Source organism: Colletotrichum aenigma, assembly GCF_013390185.1.
Source record: "Colletotrichum aenigma strain Cg56 chromosome Unknown KSG_Cg56_contig05, whole genome shotgun sequence".
Taxonomy (NCBI): Eukaryota; Fungi; Ascomycota; class Sordariomycetes; order Glomerellales; family Glomerellaceae; genus Colletotrichum; species Colletotrichum aenigma.
In genome coordinates, this window is record NW_023500911.1 from 2,961,987 (window position 1) to 2,985,546 (window position 23,560).

Below are 23,560 nucleotides of genomic sequence, written 5' to 3' on the forward strand. Positions count from 1 at the left end.
GCCGGCAATTGCAGGCCATGGGCTTTCCCACTAAACGCCGGGTACGGAGCCAGGCCAGCTGAACTAGAAATTTTCAATGCTCCTGAGGCCAACGGGTGGCGCTCCTGTTGACGTGGAACAGATATGCGACGATGCAATTGGGTTCTTGTAGTGCTTCCAATCTTCACGTGAGCGCCGCAGACAATTCGTTTCCAGCACCTCCGGCTCATTATTGGGTCTATCTCGTCATGCTTATTGTCCGCGAGTTCCCTTTGAATTTACATACGTACTGGCAGCCAGGTGGTTGCTGAGACCTTGACTGCGAAGGGTCTTCATTCGGATTTGATGATGGAGCCAGGTATCGATGACCATTGACAGGGGCCTTCGGCCACGATCCATCGGCGACAGGGTTTGGAATCATAACATTGGACGGAGAACTGAGAAGCTGTAGAGGCGCATGCTGCGCTTGTGCAGTACAATAGCTTTTACTTCAAGTCGGTATTATGTATCTACCGGCAACATGGTGCCATCAGAAATGTCGATGGCAGAGGTGCAAAGAAGTATAGCTTTGGTTTTGTTACCCAGTTTTTTAAAGAAGTATAGCGCACGCTGTTACTGTGCCTGTCTGTTGCGGAACTCAGATCGATGATGGAGTTGATCAGATGGGAGTTCCAACTTCGCACGTCAGGATGAGGCCCTTGACTAAGCCTCCCCAGTCCCTCCCAGGCGCGCTTTTGATCCATGCCTGAGCAGGCTATATGTTTGGTTGCAGCGGGTGGCAGCCCAAGCCCCCAATCACACTCAGTTCCGTCGGCACCTACCTGCCTTAGGTAAGGTGGTTCAGGACCTGAGGCCAGTGATAGGTAGTGTACTCCCCGCCCGTGGGGCCGGCGTACCCACCCTTCAGCAAGGCACCACGCCCGGGACACCGAGTGCACACGGCAGCTCTTGTCGAAAGCGAGAGCGCAACACCGCCAGCCAACCAGCTGTAATCAAATCAGACAGGTCACCGAGGCCAGGCCCCTCCTGCCATACACGGACCTGGACGTCATGCGGAAAGTTGCCTCTCGCTCGCGCAATCTGCGTCTCACACATCATCTCCAAACATCCGACCCTGCAACCATTCTATGTCCGCTTAGCTAGGTAGCTTTGCCTACTGCCCTCCACATCTTCGCCTTCTCCTTGTGCTCCCGTAGAATCGAACTCCTCTTCGACACACCACCCTCGCCGTCCCATACCGCGTGCCTCCGCATCTACATGCACGCCTACTGACCCTTCCTCCGGCCGACCCATAGCCATAGGCCATCATGGCTGTGAAAGATGGCGTCTCGTACGACATCATCCACCCTTCTTCAATGCACATCGTCATACTCACTCCTCACCAATGCAGATATTATCCGACCAGCAACCTGATCTCCAAGAAGCCGCGAAAGCACTATCGCATTCCAGTCCGATCCCAGTGCGTCCTCCCAGTAGTCATACTCGACCTTTTCCAATGCGCCCTGTCACATGCGGGCAATACTGACAGATCTTCTCATCTTCAGACATTGGCAACTACGATCTCTTATCAGCGCCGAGAAACAAAACATAATATATTTCCCCGGAGGCTCTGGAAGCAACCATGTCCAGCGTCTCAACACCACCACCAAGGAATGCGAAACTGTCAAGTTCCTTTCGTTTTCGCCACGATGCCTAGTTGCCGAGAGCGGATGGATTTGCTGTGGGGGAGAGACTGGCGAGTTTACGGCGATTCAGCTCGAAAGCACCGCCGATGACGGCAACGACCTTGACCTCCAGCTGAACCTGGAACCCGACGCTCGACTACCCCTCGGATTCGACTCAGATTCACCGCGCCCCGAAGATACCGTCTTTTCTCTCGTTGCGCAGTCACGACGGTTGAACATGAGCAGTCGACTGAATAAAAGCTACACAGCCAAGAGTCAAAAGCTGGCGCGTGACCGCGTCAATTGCATAACTATGTGGTTCCCGCCTATCGCTGGTCCTATGCATCATGGCGCCTACACCGAGCCCGCTGCTGTCTTGGCAAATAACGACAAGACTGTGGTTTTGGTTAGCTTGCGCGACTTCGAGGGTCAGGACAAAGTTGAGCCACTGGATGTAGTGACCTACCCGGACTACGTCAATCGTGCCATAATATCTCCCGACGGTCGGCTTCTCGTCGCCATCCTGGACGATCCGTTCTTGTATATTCACCATCGTGTTGAGACGACCATCGACGAAAATGGTCCTTTCAGGGCGGACGACAAGGCCGAGCATCGTTGGGAACTGTGCGGCAAGATCTTGCTGAAGAGTCAACGAAGAGATGATGGCTCCGACAGCAGGGGTAGCTTCGCTGCATGTTTTTCGAACACGGGGGCATATCTGGCAGTGGGCACTCAATACGGCACCATCTCTATATATGATGTTGCCGGGCTGACAGATCCAGATGTTACCGATCCTCTGCTGACATCTTTCACCTCATCGAGACCAATGGCAGGCTCTGGAGCTGTCCGTGACATGGCTTTCTGCCCCGGTCCTTACGATCTCTTGGCGTGGACAGAAGATCGCGGTCATGTAGGCGTAGCTGACTTGAGATCTGGGTTTGTACAGCGTCAAGTACTGGATATCAGTGCGGAGGGCGACTACGAGCACGTTACCGTGCTTGACCGCGCGACTATTGATCCTCGTATTTTGGAAGGTCGTGGCGAGCGGGAAACCGCTTCGCCGTCCCCCTTTGCCACCCCGCTCGGTATTGGAGAAAGTCGCCGACGACGAGGATCCGAAGGTCCGGAGAGGCATCATTTGGCCTTGACACCCGATGAGACGCGGGTGCTTGAAGCTCTGCAAGACGAACGTCGGAGAAGAGAGCAGAGAGACCGGATAGCAGCCCGTATGGCGGAGCAGGCGGCAAGTCTGTCAACCCTTCAACAGCTGACCCTCTTATCGGGGCGCCGCTACTCCCCGCTTGATTGACCACGACTCTAACATCATAGTAGCTACGACGCGCGCGCGAAGCAGTAGTGTGTCTCGCAGCATGATAGAGCAAGGTGATGCGACCCGTACAACAGGGGAGCGCAGCGACTTCCAGCCTGGCAGTGTATCTCGCGCCATCGGTGATCTCTTAGGTAATATCCGAGACTCGCGAGAACGGGCCCAAGAGCGGATACGCAATGCCCATCGGCTTATTTTACAGTCGAGCCCTGACCGAGAGCGCACGCTGGGTATGATGAATGTCCATCCTCCGAGGCGATCTGCGAGCATTCGACCCGGTGACTCCTCTGCTGCAGCCCAGCGAACCGCCAACGACTTGCGTAGCTTGACGCCTTCCGGTAGCGGATGGGCCGATTTGGAAGCTGTGTACAGCCTGTCTTTCGAAAGTAATATTCAAGACCTGCGCACCGCCACCAGAGATCGTGACAGAGATCGGTCTTCAATTTTGCCACTGCTCAACTCCGTTGCGATCCGCGAGCTAGAGGAGCGCAATGCTCGGCGACGCGTCGTGCTAGAGCATGGTGTTCATGAGGCTCCTCCAGAGCCCGACAACACGGCTGGGATCTCGTGGAGCGAGGACGGCCGCATTTTGTAAGGCCACCATTGGCACATCAATCAGGCGTGTGCTGACGACGAGTCTAGGTACGTCGGCGCAGAAAACGGTATCTACGAGTTTCACGTCGATATACAAGGGCGGAAGTACCGCCCGAACTTAACTTTGCGATAAGCATGGTCACTGTAATCATCCCTCTTTTCCACAGGCGTTACGGTTACGGGTACTGTTGCAGATCGCGGCAATAACAGCCTTTGCCATCGATTCTTTTCACGGAATAGGCGTTCGAGGAGTTGAAATGGAAGCTGCGAAGGAGAGCTGACAGCAGAAACGATTTCGTTGTGAAGTATGTCGCGTCATACGGTGTCTGGTTAGCACTACAACTTTGGGAGGAGTGTTTTGATGCATGTCTGCCAGCGTCACTGAGTATCTTGTATGTATAATATGCATCTAGGGGCATACTGTTCTGATCTCGGTCGAGACTGGGTCAAACACAGAATGAATGACAAAAGAATTTATTCGTACAGAATCTTATCCACCCGCTCCGCGATGGCCAAGCAACTTGTTAAGCCGGGAGATTCTATGCCGAGCAGGTTCACCCAGCCTTCATATCCCTCTTCCTTTCTTACGACGAAGTCGTGGAAACCTGTGCCTTGTGCAACAGCGCCCAACTGTCCTAGCTTGGGTCGAATGCCGGCGTAGTCTGGCTCGAGACAACTTTCGTCGAGTTCCGGCAGGTACTTCTTGATGGCTTCAATGGCCAGGGGCAACCGTGAACCGTTGACCGCCAGTTCATTGGGTGAGTCTACCCATTCCACATCGGGTCCAAAGCGCACCCTCCCAGCGAGATCCAGTGTCAAATGCGTGCCCAAACCACCGGCACCCGGCTCAGGCGCCGGATAGATTAGCCTGCCGACCTTTGGCTTCGAGCTGGAGTACGAGAAGTAATTTCCCTTGGCATAGAACAAAGCCCGCCTTCTCTCGAGAGGCACAATCATGTTGTGCAGGTCGACGGATCCGAGACCTGCCGCGTTCACCAGCACTTCGGCCGTCACTAAGCTCTCCTCCCCCGTGGTCGAGTCCCGAACACGCACCTCCCACCCCTGACTGCCCTTCTCGCCCAGCGGCGTCACACCCGTCACGGCCGAGGTCAACGCAACTTCGCCGCCAGCATCCTCAAACAGACCCATCAGGCCGACCATCAAGCCGTGCGAATCGACAATACCCGTCGTTGGGCTGTCGAGAATGCCGGCTTCGCCGCGCACACCCGGCTCCAGGCGGCGCGCCTCTTCCTCGCCGACCCATCGAATGGGCACGTCGATCTCGTTTCTGCAAAAGTCATGCACGCGCTGCAGAGCCTCGCGCTGCGCGGGCGTTTGCGCGACGATCCACTTGCCGGTGTTGGCGTGTGCGACGCCACGCTCGCGGCAGAAGGCGTAGAGGAGCTCCTTGCCGCGGATACAGAGCTCCGTCTTGAGGGTACCGGCGCCGTAATAGAGACCGGCGTGGATAACTTCGCTGTTGCGTGAGGACGTTTCTGTGCCGACAGCGCCGTGGCGCTCGAGGACAACTGTGGATGTTCCCGGGCGTTGGGCGAGTGCGCGGGCTGTTGCGAGACCTACCGCGCCACCCCCTACGACCTGTTTTGTCATCTGAGTTAGCCCGTGTCTTCTCGTTTTTGTTCCACCCGGCGATCAAGGGCCGTCGTGCGTGGCGGAATTCTACGTGTTATGGCGTGCGCCGGCATAACGGAGCGGCCTCCGACGCGGATCCGAGAGTTACGGTGACAGTCCAAACTCACAATGTGGGTGAAGTCGGCTCTCACCGAAGCCGTGGATGAGAAGCCTCGACGGGTCCGCCGGCCCAAGCCATGGATGGATCTCGCACACAACGGCCTCAGCAACATGTTTAAGAATGGCGACTCGAGGTGGTTCTTTCGCAGAGCTTGGAACGCCTGAGCTCTCGAAGTGGGTAGAGATGTTTAAAAGTGCCGATGACGCCACCGGGGACCTGCCGGGGTGTTTCCGGAGCGCCGGGTCCGCTTCAAGTGTTAGCAGGGGGCACCCAATAGGCTCCCGATGTCTCAACCAGCTGTGTACCAGATTAACTCGTTAGCTTCAATCAACGACGACGACACCACTTGTGGGCCTACTGTGATGAAGACCGGGGGAGAGTAGGCAGAACAAATTATACAGCGCTGATCAGAGTTCAAGGCCACAGGACTCCTAATCTGCTGCACTGTGAGAGAAGGAAGACGCTGAGAACCAGTCGCTCGCCGCGGACAAGCTGTAGTTCCCCGAGGGAAACTGCACTGAATTCAATGTGTATTTGACTGAGGTCCTTCTACTGAAAGAAATGACCTTTCGAACGAGTGATGTGCCATCAGAGCGACGAATCATCTACGTTACAAGGTTGATGAGCACAAAACCCAACTATTGTATAACAGCTCGTGGACACTCTGTGGTGCTTGATGATCTCCTGCATTGGGAGCTTCCCACCTTTTGCAATGGGAAGAGGCCATCCTACATTCATCGGGTAAATCTGGCTGCTCTACGCAGTATTGTCGCTCTTGAAAGCGCTGAACACCTAGTGCGACCCCGTTTTTACGACATGCTACAAGGCGACGCAGTCTCCGTGAGCGTGCATCTCTTTATGCTGATCAATCGCATTTACTGAGCTTCTGCCCCAAGCATCTTGCGCATTGTGCTGAACACACCTACGATGGACCAATAGAGAGTACCCGAGGATTCCGACCGCTACTCTCTCGCGAAAACAAGATGTCAGAAACCCCGAGACGCAACAATGCACAGGCTCTCATTGACTAGCACATGAACGACTCCATCCATTGAACCACACTCAAGTCTCAAGTAGCCATACCAAGTGGTTGAACGTGCTAACATGGTTGTTCTGTGGCCGGCCAAGTTCAGCCTTCTCGCGTAATCACCACAGGACGTACCTCATAATATCACGCGCGAGATGACAGCCTAGAGCTTTGTTATCATCGGGATAACATGAGAAGACGTGAGTGTGTAATTATGGTTGCTAGGCCGTGTTTCCGTTGAGTTGAAGCTGCCTGCCTAAAAAATATGGGTGACGACCTGTACCCTGGTTCGTACTTCCTTAACGCCGTTGCCATGTCGTCGCATTCGTGAGAAAAGAATATCGGGCTATTTGTGACACCGAACACCAGATTTGAAAGCCATTTGAGTGAACGGAAACATGACCTATACGTAACCTATACAAGGCGCGCTCCCCTTGTGAACATCATGTTGCACGCCATAGCTTAGCTAAGACGTCTCTTTGGTCGCCTCGACCGCAGAAGGAACAGCGACGATGGACGGGGTGGTTCGTGCAGTGGTTTGATCCTCTTCGCCCACTGAAGTAGCTCTCGTGAGATGAGATGAATGGGCGGGCTCGCAAGGTTTACCGTGAGCTGTGATGCCAGGGACCAAGTCCGTCAATTGTTTCTCTAAACACCTGTTAGCATGAATCCCACAACCGAACCGCGCACATGGGCAGGCTTGCCTAGGTCACGAATGCGATGACGCAGCATCTGATTCTCTCTAACCAGCATCTGAGTTTCTGCTTGGTAGAATGCGCTCTCGTCGCGGCCCCCGAGAAGAAAATGATCGCCACTGTCGCCGCTCATAGAGGTTGATCGCAATCTGGGGGAGGCGCCGCGACTCGGGGTTCTAGACCGACGTTGAATATCCACTCTCGCCATGTCGAAAGAGCTCCGAGGGTGGTGAGGTACTCCAGGGGAACGAGAGAAGGAGCCGGAAGAGGGCAGAGGCGCGACTCCCGAAGGAGGTATGGCAGCGGCTGGCTGAGAGATAGGAGTGCCCTGATTGGATCTCTCGGAGGTAATTGCAGAGTCTTCGATGGCGGAAGAGCCTTGTCCTTGAGCGGCTTGGAGTTGCTGGAGTTGGAGTTGCTGTTGGCGAATCATGTGAAGCAGCCGGTTCTGTAATGGCATTATCATTAGCTTCTTGGTGCAGCCCCTGAAACAGAAGATCCAACTGGGAGGGGGCTTGAAAGAAGGACACTTACGACTTGGGCTTCTTGCTCTGCCTCAAGCTCCTGATGGAGCTCTCCCAAGCTAGGAGCACGGTTGTGATGGGGATCACCGCCGGCTACCATGAGAGGCGAGCTTGCCATAGGCTGAGGGCTGGCAGTGTTGACATCGCTGTTATGTTGGGTATGCTGGCTATCCGCGACCATTTCACCAGGACCGGGAACTGAAGGATCGTTCAGTTGCAGATTCATCAAAACAGTCGATCGTCGGCGGCCGGCGCCAGGAGATTGTCGGTTTCGCGAGAGCGAGCCGCTCGATGAGCCTGAGATGCCATGTCAGGTGAGTTACAAAAGGCCATGCTGAGGAGCGAGCCAACTTACGTCTGGATGATTCGTGTTGAAGACCCGCGTTCATGGTGGCGGCAGCCTGCAACGAGGTAGACAGGCGACGCGGGGAGCCAGTGGGAGACTCGCCGCGGGCTGGGGCGCCAGCAGAGGCCGGTACGGAATGTGGCATTGGAGAATCGCCGTTGGATGAAGACATTCTGGATCGAATGGGGAGAGATGGGGGCGATGAAGGTGGAAGAGAGTTCAGGTCTGGGGACATGGCATTGATGACAGCGTTTTTTGGGAGCTCTGGAGACCCTCGGGGCGATGGGAGGAGGTTGGCCCTTGATTGTACTCTGTGCAGCAAAGGTGTAAAGCCAGCGAGAAAAGCGAAATAGAAGGATCCAATGGAAAATCGAGAGATGGTCGGCAAGATGATTGCAGCTGCAGTAACAACAGGCGGGAAAGGTGGGGTTGAGGCTGCGTCAGAGGTGGGCGGCGATACTGGAGTATGAGGTAATGCTCCAGTAGGTACCTCAGGTGAGTGATATGATAAACTGTCATAACCCCCCCCCTTGTCAAGGTGATAGGACTGTGCGTAGGGCCAAAAAACACAGTAAAAGGGATAGTCTTAGCCTATCCCGACCCGAAGCGTAGTAGAGGAAGTAGGGTGGGTTAGTACTAGAGATTATCAAAAAAGATACAAAATACAATACAATACAAAAATACAATACTAAATACAAAAATATAATACTAAATATAATATAGGTATTTATATTATATTTTTATACTATATTAAATATATATATTTTAAATACAACATAAAACATATATAATATATAATATATTTTGTATTATATTTTTATATTTCATTATAAATATATAAAAAAGAGCGTTTTTAGTATAATTCTAGTATTTATATACTATAAATACTATAAGTATATTAAACTACTTATAAATAAAATATAGGAAAATTATATATTATATAAAACTTTTCTAAAAGCTTAACCTAAGAATTTTAGCTAAATTACTATATATTTAATATATTTAATATAATAATAGAGCTAATTATTAAATATCTACTTATATCTCTAAATATTAATACCTATTAGCTTAGCTTATATATAGGGTAATCTTAAATACTACTACCCTTAAAACTAACTTTTTAAAATCTAGTTATTACTTTTAAACTCTTGATTAAATTAAATACTTATTATATAATTTTATACTTAACTAATTTAAAATCAAAAAATTTCAGAGAATTAGATAGAATATCTCCATATCTTTATAAAGTATATATCTATTTAAATAGATTATTATAAAACTATATAAACTCTCTATATTTTCTATTAAATATACTTTATAATATATGACTAAAAAATAATAAACTTTTATGTTAGATTCTTTAAAGAAAATAGAGTATAATACTACTATTTTTATTGACTTTAACTCTATTTACTCTACTAAAGCTATGAGGTTAATTAATACTTTTTGTTTATTTATTTAGTTTTACTAAGCTAAAATATAAGCCTTTTCTAACCTTCTTATTAGCTTAAATCCCCCTTAAGACCTACTTAACCTTATATTTACTTCTTAATTAGGAGATTTTATTAAAAATCCTAGCTTTTAGAGTAATTGTATTAATTTAGAAGCTAAAAAAAAGCTTAAGAACTTTCTTCTTCTTTCTAAAGCTATAGAAGCCCCCCCTCTATATAGATAACTAAATATCCCTCTAAAACTATTAAGGAATTACTTAATTTAGCTTTTTTTTTCTACTATAAGTAATATTATTAACTCTAAAGTTACTCTTTTAAACTTAAGGTTTATAAAGCTTTATAGTAGCCCTCTTCTAGCTTCTCTACTTTAAAGCCTTATAAGAGACCTTTTTATAACTTCTCTTAGCTCTAAGAAGTCTTCAATAAGTTATTTAACAACTTAAGTATTTATTTGTTTAAATATATACTAATATACATATATATATATATATATATATATATATATAAGTATCTAAAAAGAAATATAGATATTATAATAGGAGATATTTAAACTTAGGGAGGTATTGTAGTTAGAGAGGTAAAACAAGGGGGGTCTATAAGCTTAAATAGGCTAGTATATATTAGCTTTGTTTAAGTAAATATGCTTTTAAGTATATTTATTTCCTATTTATTAATAGTTTAGTTAAGGTATTAAAAGAATGAAAAATAAAAGAAGGTATAAAACTATAACTTAATCCTAAATATTTTCTATTACTATAAAAGAAAATATATAACATACTTGCATAGCAAGTCGGCTAACACAGCGAGTCAGCCACCTTCCTCTACCTTTCAACCTTTTATATAAGTTAATTCAACCACAACATATGAAATCAATTAAAACTATATATCATCCTCTTCCTTATCACTATCCAAAACTACTTCACAGGTTTATGCGTTATATCTAGACTCTCTGTAATTGCTATAGCGTTACGTATGTGGTTTAGCACCTTCTGTATAACCTTCCTTCTGAGGGTTGTTCTCTCCTCTAGTATTAACACCACCTTTTTCTACTTATAGTACCTCTGCTTTAGCAGTATTAAGTAACCCTCTAAGATATAGTTAGGTCTTTTTTGCTTTTTAGTACTTACTTAATACCTTATTTACTATATAAAGCCTATAGTTCTCAGCTTTAATAAGAGCTAGTTAGTAGGCTAACTTATTAATACTTTTTGCCTATAGGTTAACTACCTTATATAAAGGTGTTAGTAAGCTACTTTAATATATTTAGATCTTCTTTTTAAGGGAGGAAGTATTTTATACGCCTTTTAGTGCTGTGGTTAGTATCTTTATATCTTAAGAGTTTTAGCTGCTTAGCTATAAGTTTAATAGTGTTAGCGTTTTTAGCTTGAAATCTAAGTGAGAAATAATTACTTTAGGGTTAAAAGGTAATAGGCCTGCCTATCTAAAACTAGCTTATATGTTTTTTTCACTTATTAAGGTAAAAAATGCTGCTTTAAAAGCAGGAAAGAAGTTATCCTTAGTAATATATAAAATCTATATCTATGTTATCTTCTTGATTTCTTTGCTATATAAGTACTTTAATAGGCTAAAACACTTAATATTAAGAGGCTGGAGCTTATATAATAAATAGGGAGGTATATAAAGAGTAATAATGCTTTATTCCTTATAGTATTTATTAAAGTTAGTTAATTTATAGCTATTATAACTATTAAGGATTAAGAGGTGATAAGAGGCCTTTATATAAGTCTTTATATATTAATTAAAGTGTTTTAGCTAACTTAAGCTAATATTATTTATTATTTATATATTTTTGCTTAGAGAGATATACTATATAGCTTAGAATTAGCTATTAGTATACTAAGAGAGGAGGTGATATTTACCCTTTATAATAATATATAGAGGTATTATCTAGCTATCTATATATACACCCTAAGTAATAGAAACCTATTCCTAATTATTAGGCTGCTTTATACAAAGCCTTCCTTTATAGTTAGATATTATAATAACCTTTATATATAATAGCATTCCTATTAGGAACCTAATCTTATTAAAATTATAAATATTATTATTAAATATTTTATATTTTATAATTATATTTTATATCAATATAAACCAGCCTTATATAATTATAGGATCTTTAGCTAAAGCCCTCTAATAGTTAATTTTATATTAAAATTGCATTTTTAATTAGGGGATATATTATATAAAGTTCTCTACTTATTAAAGTCCTATTTATATCTTATTATATACATTTAGGAGTTAGTTAGCTATTTCTCATATATCTTATTATTACAGAGGAAACCTTTAATTAATTAGGTTAATAACTTATTTAAGAATCACCTCCTCTTCTGTTATAGTTATCTTTATTAAATTTAGTCGTCTTTCAGGTTGTGCGACGCATCTAGTGCGTTAGTCTTAGAGTGTTGTTTCAGGGACCTTAAAGGTTCAGGCTGCTTTTCGTACGGATATTTTTGGGTCTTTTTCGATAGCCTGGAGGGTAAGAATAATGCGACTTTCAATTGGGGTGGATTGCATGTTTGTATGTGGAGGAAAGTTAGTGTAAAGGTTAAAGAGGTAGAAAGTAGGAAAAGTGGCTGACTTGCTATATTAGCTGACTTGCTATGCGAGTATGTTATTTTATATTAATTATTAAGTATTAAAATATAAATATTCTTTATAAAACACTAGCTAATAAGCTTTTTTTTAATACTTATAAACTATTACTTATTAGTTATTAACTATTAAGTATTAAATACTTAATATTAATTATTAGTTATTAAGTTTTAGTCTTTAGTAATAATATATTATTTATTAACTATTAACTATTAATTAACTTAGTTAATTAGTTAGGCTGGCTAGGCTGGCTACGCTAGAGGTAGCCCCACTATGCATATGGGGCCATAGCGGGGCCTATGCAGGGCCCTCACAGCTAATAGGGCCTTAGGCCCTATAACGCAGGCTAATAGATTTAAAGGTTCTTTCCCCCACTTTATAGGGGTCTTAGCTAATATATTTAGAGGCTCTTTTATAACTAATTATTTTCGCTTAATTGGGATGAAGTCTAAGGGTAGCAGATTAAGGGTTATATAAGTGGTTAAATATAACCTTTCTTCTGAAAGGCATTACTATAAGAAGTTTACTTCTCTTAGTTATAACTATCTTATTTATTATAATATTAATAAGTATGCTTTAGTAAGCTTCTATTATTCTACTACTTTAGTATAAATCCTAATTTTTTATTAGCTTTTTATATAAATTAAGACTTATATAAAGCTTCTTTATATTATTTCTATTTAGAGCTATAAGATATATATTAAAGCTAAAGATAAATATATTACTAAAGTTACTGCTAAAGCTATTATTAGTATTAATACTTCTTTTATGCTTTCTATTAGTTCTTTAGTTATTTTTATTCTTAATACTTTTATTACTACTTTCATTTTAATATTACTTCTAGTTAAGTTTAATAAAGTTTAGTTATACTATCTTATTTAAGCTTATTTAAATATAGCTAAAGTTTTTTATAAAGTTTATATTATATTATATTTCCATTTTACTTTTATTCATAGATTTTTACTACTTTTTAGCTTATCAATATTACTATTATTATTTATACCAAATAAGAGAGATAAAGGTTTTATTTCTAAACTTTTTATTTTACCTATTATTTACTTATTTTAAGTTTATTTTAGCTTTATTATACTTTTTTATAACTTTATACTATAATAAAGCTTTTTATTCTTTTTTTTTAATTATAACTTATTTTATTATTATTTCTTTATCTTATTCCTATTCATTTATTATTATTTATTTATAATACTGTATACTAAAAGTTATTATTATTTTTATTCATAAAGCTATATTTTTCTTTAAACTTATTAATTATTTAGTTATTTTATAAGGATTATAGAAGTTCCTAAGTAGGTTAGCTATACTTTATCTATTTAACTAATAACTCTTGGTATTTACTTTTATTTATATATTTTTGTTATACTATTAGAATAAACTTAACTTTCTATTTATCCTCTTCATTTTTAAAGATAAGTAGTAGGTAAAAATTATTAACTTTTTAACCTAAGAGTAGGTTATTTATAACATAATATAAAAAGCTAATATAAAAAGCTAATATAAAAAGCTAATATAAAAATAGTTATAAACCTTATTTAGAATATTTGATTTAATTATAGTTAGTAAGAATATTTTAATTACTTTATATTTTAATTATAGCTAATCTAACTTCTTATAAGGTTTTTTAGTACAGAGGTTTATTAATAATAACTAAACTTTATTACTTATTTTATATTATTTTATTAATACTTTTTTTATATTTACTAATTATTCTATTTTTATTAAGCTGTAGTAATTATAGCTTAAGCTAATTTTGAGGTTAACTTTAGTTTATTAATAAACTTATTAGTAGCTAATTTATGTAAGTTTATTAGTTTTAATATAAGCTAAACTATTAATATTAAGTTAATATAATAACTATAACGTGGTTTATCAGTCAGCCGGCTGGACCAGTCAGCCGGACGTTTTTTTCTAAACACTCTTACGTCCAAATCACTTAAACCTTTGACGCGTAAAATCTCAACAACCATAATGCCAATCTACACCCAAGAAGACAAAGTCATTCTCGCGATTGAAGCGATCCGATCGACATGCGCTGCAGGTAATAACTTAAGCATTTCGCGTGCTGCAAAGACCTATGGTATCCCAAAGAGCACCTTAGCCGATAGAATGAACAACCAACTGCGACGCGAACAAGCTTAACCCTAACGACATAAACTTAATCCGATCGAAGAGAAAACACTTCTCCAATACGTTATTGAACAGGATTCCAGAGGATTTCCTTTCCGCCTCAGCGGTGTGGAAGATATAGCTAATCTCCTGCTGCAAGCCTGTAATGGCAAGCCTGTTGGCAAGCGATAGGCCAGGCGGTTTGTGGACTCACAGCCTGCTCTGAAAACTAAGTTTAATCGTCCATACGATTATCAAAGGGCTCTTTAAGAAGATCCTGAGGTTATATCAAAGTGGTTTGCGCTATTACGCAACATAATGGCTAAGTATGGCATCTAAGAGGGGGACCTATATAATTTTGACGAAACTGGCTTCATGATGGGCATGATCACCACGTTAATAGTAGTTATACGTGCTGATTAACGCAGCAAAGCAAAGTCTGTCCAGCCTGGCAATCGTAAATAGGCTACAGTTATTAAATATGTCAATTTGGGCAGGTGGTGCATCCCTCCGTTTATGATCGTCAAGGGCGTATATCACCTTGCTAGTTAGACTATGGAATCAGGTTTTCCAGGCAACTAGGTGATCAAACCTACTGCTAATAGATAGACAGATAATCAGATAGGTCTTAACTAGATTAAACACTTTAATAAACACACTAAGAACTAAACGAAGGGCGTCTACCAGATGCTTATTATCGACAGCTATAAGAGCTATTTATCAGCTGAGTTTAATAATTACTGCAAGCAGAATAATATTATAACCGTTAGTATGTCTGCATATTTATTGCATCTACTACAGCTATTAGATATTGCCCTTTATTCGCCTTTAAAATGCATATATAGTGATGAAATCAACTAATTCATCAGAGCCTCCATAAATCATATCACTAAGTCTGAGTTCTTTGTTGCCTTCCACTAGGCCTACAACAAGGTTTTTAATGAGGAAAACATCAGGTCTGCTTTCTAAGGCGCTGGAATTTCACCATAGGACCCAGACCATATCATCAAAAAGCTTGATATATATTTACAGATGCCTACACCTCCTATAGCCAACCCTTCAACACCTCCACCTTAGCAGTTGCAAACGCCCTCTAACCTATAACAAACCGTCTCGCAGTCTAACTTTATTAAAAGTCGCATCTCTGCTTATTAAGGAAGCTCACTAACACTAATTATTACTGCAGTTAAGCAATTATTAAAGGGTGCGCAGGCAATAGCACACTTAATCACTATTTTGACTGATCAGCTTCATACCCTTAAGGATGCAAATATAGCACTTGCTAAGCGCTGGAGGGCTAAAAGAACGCAGGTCCAGCTTAGAGGGGCACTTAGTATAGAGGAATCTCAGGTTTTGCTTGAAGGGAAACAAAAAGGGAAACGTCCAGCACCTCAAGAGGACGACGAGGGGGGTCCATCAAAGAGAGCCCAGCCAGCTCGGAGACGCTGTGGTATATATGGTGAGACTGGGCATAACGCGCAAACCTGTTCTAAAGATGTCGAACCCTCAGGAGATTCTGATAGCGACAACTAATAGTTGATTTAGTGCGTTATGGTTGAGAAATACTAGATGTTGTTATGTATGTGGGGAAAAAACGTCTGGCTGACTGATGAACCACGTTATTTAAATTGATATATCTTAGTTTTAATTAGTAGTTATAATTAGAATATTTAAGAGATATATTAAAGCCTTTTTATAACCCTACTATAACTTTATAATCTTAAATATACTAAACTATTAGTATTAATATACTATTATTAGCTATTATTTATAATAAGTTAAAAGATTAACTTAAACTATACACTAATAAGTTTAAAGAAACTAATAAGGTAAGTACTATATATATATATAAGTATATATATTATAATATTATAATAAAATACTAACTTATAATTATTAGTCTAAAAAGTCTTTAAACCCTTACTTTTTAAACTTCATTATAGTAATTAAAATAGGGCTAAGAAAGCTAGAAAGCTATTTCCCTAGCCTTATAGTAGTTAAAAAAGACTATAATATATATAAGCTTTACTTATTTAGGTTTATTTCAAACCCTAAGTTAAACTTTAATAGTCTAATTAATATCCTTAATATAGAAAGACTTATAGGGAGTACTTTTATTAAATAAGCTAAAAAGGACCTAACTAAAGAATACAAAGAATAAATAATGTTTAAAGAAATAATATATAATTATTAATATATTCTAATATATATATATAGGTTAAAATCTAATATTATAGCTTAACTAAACTTAATAAGTAAAACTTAGCTATATTTAGAACCTTTTAATAGTTTTATTAATATAAATAATAGTAGTAATAAAGAAGAAAACTCTACTAATTCTAATATTAAAGGGAAATCTAGAGTAGATATTTAAAGGACTAATTTTACTATTAACGTAAGTAAAGAAAAGCCTAAGTTTAAAAAGTATAAAAACTTTTAACTTAAGCTTAAAAAGGAAATTATAAATAAGCTTTTCTTAGTTAAAAGTAATAAATAAAATTAAAGATTTTAAAGAGCAGAACTAGAAAGTTATCTTAAATTAAGTATTTAAAGAGATAAAGTAAATATTAATTAATAATTGATAAATATTAAATATATTTATTAAATATATTTACTAATTAGATTAATAGGTTAATCTACTTATATAATAGAAAGAGAATAAAGAAAGATTCCTTATACTTAATATATTAGCTAGAAACTATTTAGCTATTAATTCTTTTTCTATTACTATAGAAGGAACTTTTAATTAAAATAGTAATATTATTACTTAAAGGAGAACTAAATTAACTTATTATAAAATAAAGTAATTAATACTATTTAAAAGTTAAGATAAAGATCTATATAAAGAAACGTCCTATAACTTTAACCCTAAGATTCATATTAATTTAATTAATAATTCTTTATCTAAATTAAAGTTAGAGTTTATGGTTAAAGATATTAATAACAGTAATTCTAAGATAGATATAGATTATAGTAGTAAAGAGGAAGAAGATATAGAATAAGAGGATATTAAGTTTAATAAGTAAATTTTATAGTTAATTATGTATATTTTCTTATATTTTCTACTATTTACATAGAATTAAATACTTTTTATATAAAAGGTTAATAAAATTAGATTACTCTAAGTCTAAAGTTTCTTTCAAGTATCCCTAAAAGTAATTATACTTCTATTAGTTATAAATAAGATATTAAGTTAATAAGGTTCGTAGTTAGTTTAAAAAGCCTTTAATTAAATATTTATATACTAAATATATAAATATAATATAAAATACAAAATATAATACTTAATATAATATATATATTTTATTTATATTCTCTCAAATATATAATATAATATATATATTATATTAGCCTTAGTAAATATATATATTTTTAAATATATATAATATATTTAATCTATGTTATATTTTTTCCTTTCTCTAGTTAGTACTATTCTAACCCTCCCTAGCAGAGCTATTTTAGAATTATTTTAGGATTAAAGGAAAAAAAATAAGAAAAAAGGGGAAAACTAGGATTAAACTAATAGCTTTTAAACTAGAATTAAGTAAGAATAAAATATAGTATTATACTAACCACTATACTAAGTAAGCTGAGAAAATAAAAACTCACTTTTAAATTTAACTTTATAAAGTATTAGTAGATAGTATCTACTATCACCCAAGTAATACATAGGCTACTACGTATAGTACTCTTACCTTAACATAGGGGGGGTTCTATTAGTTTGTGTGTAGACTCCCTCAGGTGCTGTAGGTAGGTACGGATAGGTAGGGAGCTATCCTAATTGAGCCAATGACAGGTGGCAGGGTAGGTACCTTACTAGGTAGGGAGGCAGGCCCGTAGGTGCCTGCCTCACTGTGTGGTAAGTATGTGCTGACAGGCGGTCCAATGCCTGCTCGGAGGAAATCGATGTTGGACTCTGTCGGGTTGGGCGAACCAAAAGGGGACGAGTCAGAGAATAAGAGCACTTGTGAGGCATCAAATGGAATGACATACCTCCTTGAGGTGTAGAGACGAGTGCGGTGGCATGCTCGGTCATAGAATGCCCTGCTGATCAGCAGTTTCTTGAAGTTTCCGGTTCTGCACGGCAGCTGACACTGGATCAGTCCATCTCCCCCCGCCTCCGCGGTCCAGAAGCAGGAAGAGCCAGGCCACAGTGGGGAGCTTCCCCTCCAGCCGTTGCAGCACCTGAAGGTAAGTTACCGTACCTTAATTAGCACTCTTTGCTAACCGGGCACAGTGTGCCTGGTGCATGCCTCAGGCACTCCACCCCAGCGTTTCCAAAACGGTGGGTAGGGTTGGAAAACAAGAGCAACGATTACGGTAAGCAATTCATCTGAACGCCTTTACGGCGTAAGTACTTCATGCCCACTGCCGTCTAATATCATCTTGGTAATTCTCCATGATATGTAGCTTATGACAGCAACGTCCAAACCTGTTGCTCATCCCATGGCGTCTAGCCGTGACCAACGTTGACTCATAAAGCCAGCTCGATTTCGCAGCATACCACCTGACTTCAGTTTGACCCCCGTGAACGACAGTGGCGCACCCTTCGAAGTCGACGAAACATCCAATAGGTTCAGTCTCCGGGAAGACCGTCCAGCCCTTGATTTGCCAGCTAGCCTTTGCGATGTCACGAACATTTGCTGACGGCTTTCGCCTGCTGATATCGGGCATGCCAGAGGCCTGATAGCGAGCTCCTCAGGTCTCTCGTCAACTTGACGCTTTGTTGCTGGCCTGCCCATAGCCATGGCTACAGCTCAACCTCGGTGTTTCCTTCCCGCGTCACTCTTGCCGCCTTTCCACCTGAGAAAGCACCCAAAAACAGATGCTTGTTTCGATGGCGGCCTGTCAGAAAGAACACTTGCGAAGCCTCTTTACCCGCTGTCCGATGCGTCTGCTCGCCCACGTCCTTTCTTGCTGCTCCAGGTCTCAGGTGAAAACACCTTGCGCAAGCCACCGCTACATGTGCCCAACGGGGGCCCAAGCTTATCTGGAGATCCTCGTTGCTAGATTGTTCGTCACCGTCGCCGCCTCGAGCTAACACGATACAGCAAGGTGCCGATCACGCCGCCGCCGCTACCCATCCTCCACTACCGCCCTGGTTCCTGGAACACCAGCAGCCTTTTGTTCAGCGCCCAGCGACGGATTCATCGTGGCGTCTCCGCCCGTGAGGCCAACCGTCCGCTATGTCCATGCCAGAAGGACAAAAGGACGAAGTGGAACCACACCTGAAGAACCCCAAACATGGCTTCCGTGATTTGTTTACAGCCATAGCTGTCATTCACGGCCGAGACGATTTGCAGAAGCAAGGAAAGATAAAGATATTTGCGTCTACCTAGGTAATCCGGCTGACAACTGTGCGCTAACGTGCGCATTTGGCGGACTGCACGCAGAAGCTAATGCCACCCGCGGATCAGGCCGTTAAGCCGTCGAGTGGATCGTGTCCAACAGCAGGCCAGCATTGTCCGTCTCCGGACAGTATTCTTAGTGATGCTCGATGAAAGTGTCCTTCAGATCTGTCGGTCTCAGTTGTCAGACCGGAGATAAAAACCGTAAGGCACGTAATCAATGTGATGTACCTGCAGATACATCATCATGTAATGCCAGCCTGTAGCTTCGTCAAGCTATCAACGACATCCCAATGTCTTGTCTCGCTTGCTAGGAATCCACTGGCGGACTTAATGTGAAGATGAGACTGGGGCTGAGGGCTGGTATGGTATGCAGCCGTTGCATTGGATAGTTGCAGACTTGACGGCCTCGCGTTTTCGCAAGTTGCTACTCGATCGAGCATGCTGCGTTTTCCGCAGTGGCAAGACAGATCTCGCCATCCTGCAGTTCAGTACATAGTACCTGGTCTACTGAAAATCCATTGCGTTGAAGAAAACAACAACCAGCGCCATTGATGGGTGGGAAACCGAAATGACAAATCCGGCGGCCTCCAGGTGTGATCCCAAAGGATGGTGGCGATATGATTGCCACATCAAGTGGGTGACCCTGTGCGCACAACCTGGCCTTCTTCGTCTCTGGCGGGTTGGATGAGGCATGTTGGTTCACGAGTAGCTCGCATGTGAGCTGGAGCTGCTGGCCAGTCCAACTGAGGTCCCGAAAGTTGAAGCCGCCAAAAGCCACACCACGCGGCAGGGACGCAACGCCGGTACCGAGAAGCTGATGCCATGTTACCATAGTAAAGACGGCGCGGCGATCGGATGAGCCCGGGTTTTGATGTCTGCGCCAGCTCCGAACTAGCTCTGCGCGCGTGGATTCCAGAGTCGTACTCTGTGTGTCTCCGAGGTGCGCCTTTCCGAGCGGCGATGGCCCTGCAAGCAGGGACCTGCCTGGTTGGAGGGACGCGAGGGGTTCCGGCTTGCTGGTAGGTGCCGTGGTGACCGGGGGGCTCAGACCGGGTCGAGCCCCGAGAGCCAGTGGATAGCAGGGATAAACATGGAGGGCAAGAAAACGACGCTACTGCAGGAACAGCCTGACCAAAAGGAGACCATCAGGCCAGATCTGCCTTTGGCTGGAGAACCACCCGGCCTGGATGTTGTTCGTGTGCGGTTCTCAAGCGGTGCCGAAGGCCCTGGAGGTCCAAGGACTCTGTGGCCCATGTTGGGATGTGACGACACTATCGGCCGAACGGTTGATTGGGGTCCTGACGACTCAAAGGGCCAGTCGGCAAATGTACCTGGGCAAGTCATGGTTAGGCGCAGGCGAGAGAACGGACGGGTGGTACGGATAGCGAAAAGTTCGTCGCCGACGTTATTTAGTAATTGCTAGTTGAGAATCTGGGATGGCGAAAGCTGACTGGGCGGCTGCCACACATCATCTCCGAGGCGGAAAATTGTGTCGACAACGGCGTTGGGCCGGGGAAGGACCTGACGGCCAGCCCTGAGAGCTCAAAGATCAGGGACCCGTCCGGCAGTAGTGGCCGAGTTGGGGCCAGCAGCCCTTGGTATGGTACCTTACATAGTATCTCACTTTACCTACCTTACCTTACGGATACCTAGAAGGTATCAACAGGGTCGGTTCACTTAAGGCAGGGAAGGCGTGATATGAGGGATTGCTCGAGCGAAAAGAGCCGCTCGGCGCCCGCCTTGAGAGCTTGGACACAACAAACAAACATCACGCGGTACCCAATGCCGTGGACAACTGTGAAAGGGGAATAATTTGCCCCTTTGCAAGTTGCTGTTGCGTTCCCGCTGGCTTGCAATGTCGACGCTGTGGTCCGACAGCCGCGACTCCGCAAGAAAGGTTTGGAGATGCATTAGTCGTCCGAACAACACCAAGAAACACCTCTGCCGCGCGGTCGCCGCCTGAGCGGGTTGCCTGGAAACGCCTGCTCTGTGCTTACCGATAGAGCGAGCGCAATTGTCGGATGGCAGCTGCATCGGCTGAGCGTGCTCAACATCAGTCGTCAATGAAGACATGCAATGGAGACCCTTTGCGCACGATCCCGCAATCCCGTATGAGGTATGTCGTAGGTATTATCTGTACACTCTGCACCCAGGTCGCGGGTTCGCATGCATTTCCTTTGTAAGCTTCGCGCTGCCCATTCCCTCGAACCACGCTTCAGTGGTACGGCGCAAATGTGTCAGAGGATTCGGGCGCCTGGACCACTGAGGTCGTCAGGCTGCAATCTGCAGGCGTCCATGTCGTCCAAGTGGCGGCAGTGGCTGTTGAAAAGTGTTTCGTCAAGTGTCAAGAGGGAGGCGCTATAAGTAATCCCGAGAGAGAAGAAAGGCTAGGAGGTTTCTAGACGCCGACGTGTTGGACCATATCGAATTGACACAAATGGAAGACGGGGAAGGCTGCCTGACGAACAATCGGATTGAGCGCCTAGGGGGGGTCGAGATTCAAGGCGGAGTCGCAGGATCTTCCAATCTTGCAACCAGAGAAAGCGATGCCGAGGGAATCTGAACCTCCAAATCAAAGGGTCTTCTGTATTTGTTTCGCGCAGCTTGAGAGCAGAGCCGGCTACGGATATCTTCCATTACCTTACCTCATGATGAAGGGGCCATACCGTGGGGCAAGCAGCGCACATCTTCATTAATTCGCGGGCACGGCAGGTTCCCTGGTTTGCACCACCTCACACCTCACTTTACCTGCACCCTGCCGCCGGCCGGTGGCTACCTACGAATACCGGCAAACTCAACCGAACCTGCGGAGGCAAGCTCTGGAGAGGTTCCAGGCTACTGTTTCGAAAGCTCGGAGAAAATGGTCATACCATCACACGACAGACACCAAAACGCCAAAGCTCCCGCGCTACGAAGCTAGTCGAGCGCACGAGGGTCCCATGGTGGTTCTAGACGAATTGTGAAGGAAGCGCGGGAGGAGCGCATTCGCATTGCTGTGCGTGCGTGCGTGCGTGCGTCGTCGTACATACCTACCTATCTTAGATACCTAGGTAGGTAATGTGAGCGTCGTGAATGGCAGAGGCTGTGCCTGTCCGAGCCAAGGTGCGATCGATGGTCGGTACGGATACCTAGGTAATTCAGGCGAGGTGTTGGGTGACAGATACCAGCTGAATGATGAATCCGCAATCGTGGTGTCTCGTTGCTTTTCTCCTGTGAAAATTCCTCTTAGCCTTCTTTTCTTTTCCGACGCGGTTTCTTCTCTCTCCTCGGACTGAGCCTGGGGCCCATCTCATATATTTGCTTTTTGCTTCTTCCTCTTCTCCCACATACAAGGCGCTTACATAGGTAGTACTTCCCAGCTCATATGCGCCGGAGTGGGGGAGTGGGGTGTGAGCTTCTTACCGTTCCAGGGCAGCAGCTTCCGTGCTGTTGGTGGAAGAGTGGGGGGGTACTTGTGAACCTACCTATAGAAGGCAGCTTACAGTACACTACCTTACCGCGTACCTTACTCTGTGCGTGCGAGCTGCGAGAGATGTCGTTGTGGAGGTCCGATCTATGCCACTTTTAGAATGGGACGTCGTTGCTCTGCTCCCCTGCAGACTCGACGTGTCCGCCCCGTCGGATTTTACACGTCGGGGATTCGCTGGAGACAGCAAGGGGCCGTTGGCGCGTTTCTTCCTCACACTTTCAAAACATCCCCGGACGATGGACGACAGGGGAAAGGCCGTCCAAGTTCAATCCATCCAGAGTCCTACGGATAGACAACAGTTCCTTCTGTTGCCAAGGTAGATTAAATGTCTTTTATACCACAGGTAAACGGGACGATACGTACTTTTCACAAAAAAAAATGCATCCATAATCCAACACGCACAGGACACGAACAGCAACCGCCGGCGTCGCATTGGGTCATTTCGTGTCGTGTGTCAACGGCGAAACCGACAGGCCTCATTTCTGCTGTTTCCTTTCTTTGTCGTCCACCCATGTCGGGATTGTCCTTCGGTCGCTCTTTTGGGAAGGCGCTTCATTTGCCATTTGCCAAAGTTTGGTAGCAGAGGCCAGGAACACAGAAACACAGGCAGGGGCCAGACGATCCGGGTGATGGATTCTTGGAC

At 43.4% G+C, this 23,560-nt stretch overlaps 2 protein-coding genes across 2 annotated transcripts; one reads left to right on the top strand and one right to left on the bottom strand.

Annotated features, from left to right (window-relative positions):
* Window positions 1-1,286: 1,286 nt before the first annotated feature.
* On the top strand, window positions 1,287-3,697 carry CGCA056_v008466 (Uncharacterized protein; the record flags this gene model as incomplete). Its single annotated transcript, XM_037323713.1, has 4 exons — window positions 1,287-1,438; window positions 1,524-2,890; window positions 2,976-3,561; window positions 3,613-3,697. 4 exons carry the CDS (start codon window positions 1,287-1,289, stop codon window positions 3,695-3,697), a joined length of 2,190 nt encoding a protein of 729 aa, XP_037177572.1.
* Window positions 3,698-4,038: 341 nt separating this feature from the next.
* CGCA056_v008467 (L-2-hydroxyglutarate dehydrogenase) lies at window positions 4,039-8,081 on the bottom strand (the record flags this gene model as incomplete). The annotated part of the gene is made up of 4 exons (XM_037323714.1): window positions 4,039-5,163; window positions 7,092-7,487; window positions 7,574-7,860; window positions 7,919-8,081. The coding sequence occupies 4 exons, from the start codon at window positions 8,079-8,081 to the stop codon at window positions 4,039-4,041; spliced, it is 1,971 nt and encodes a 656-aa protein (XP_037177569.1).
* Between the last annotated feature and the right edge of the window lie 15,479 nt (window positions 8,082-23,560).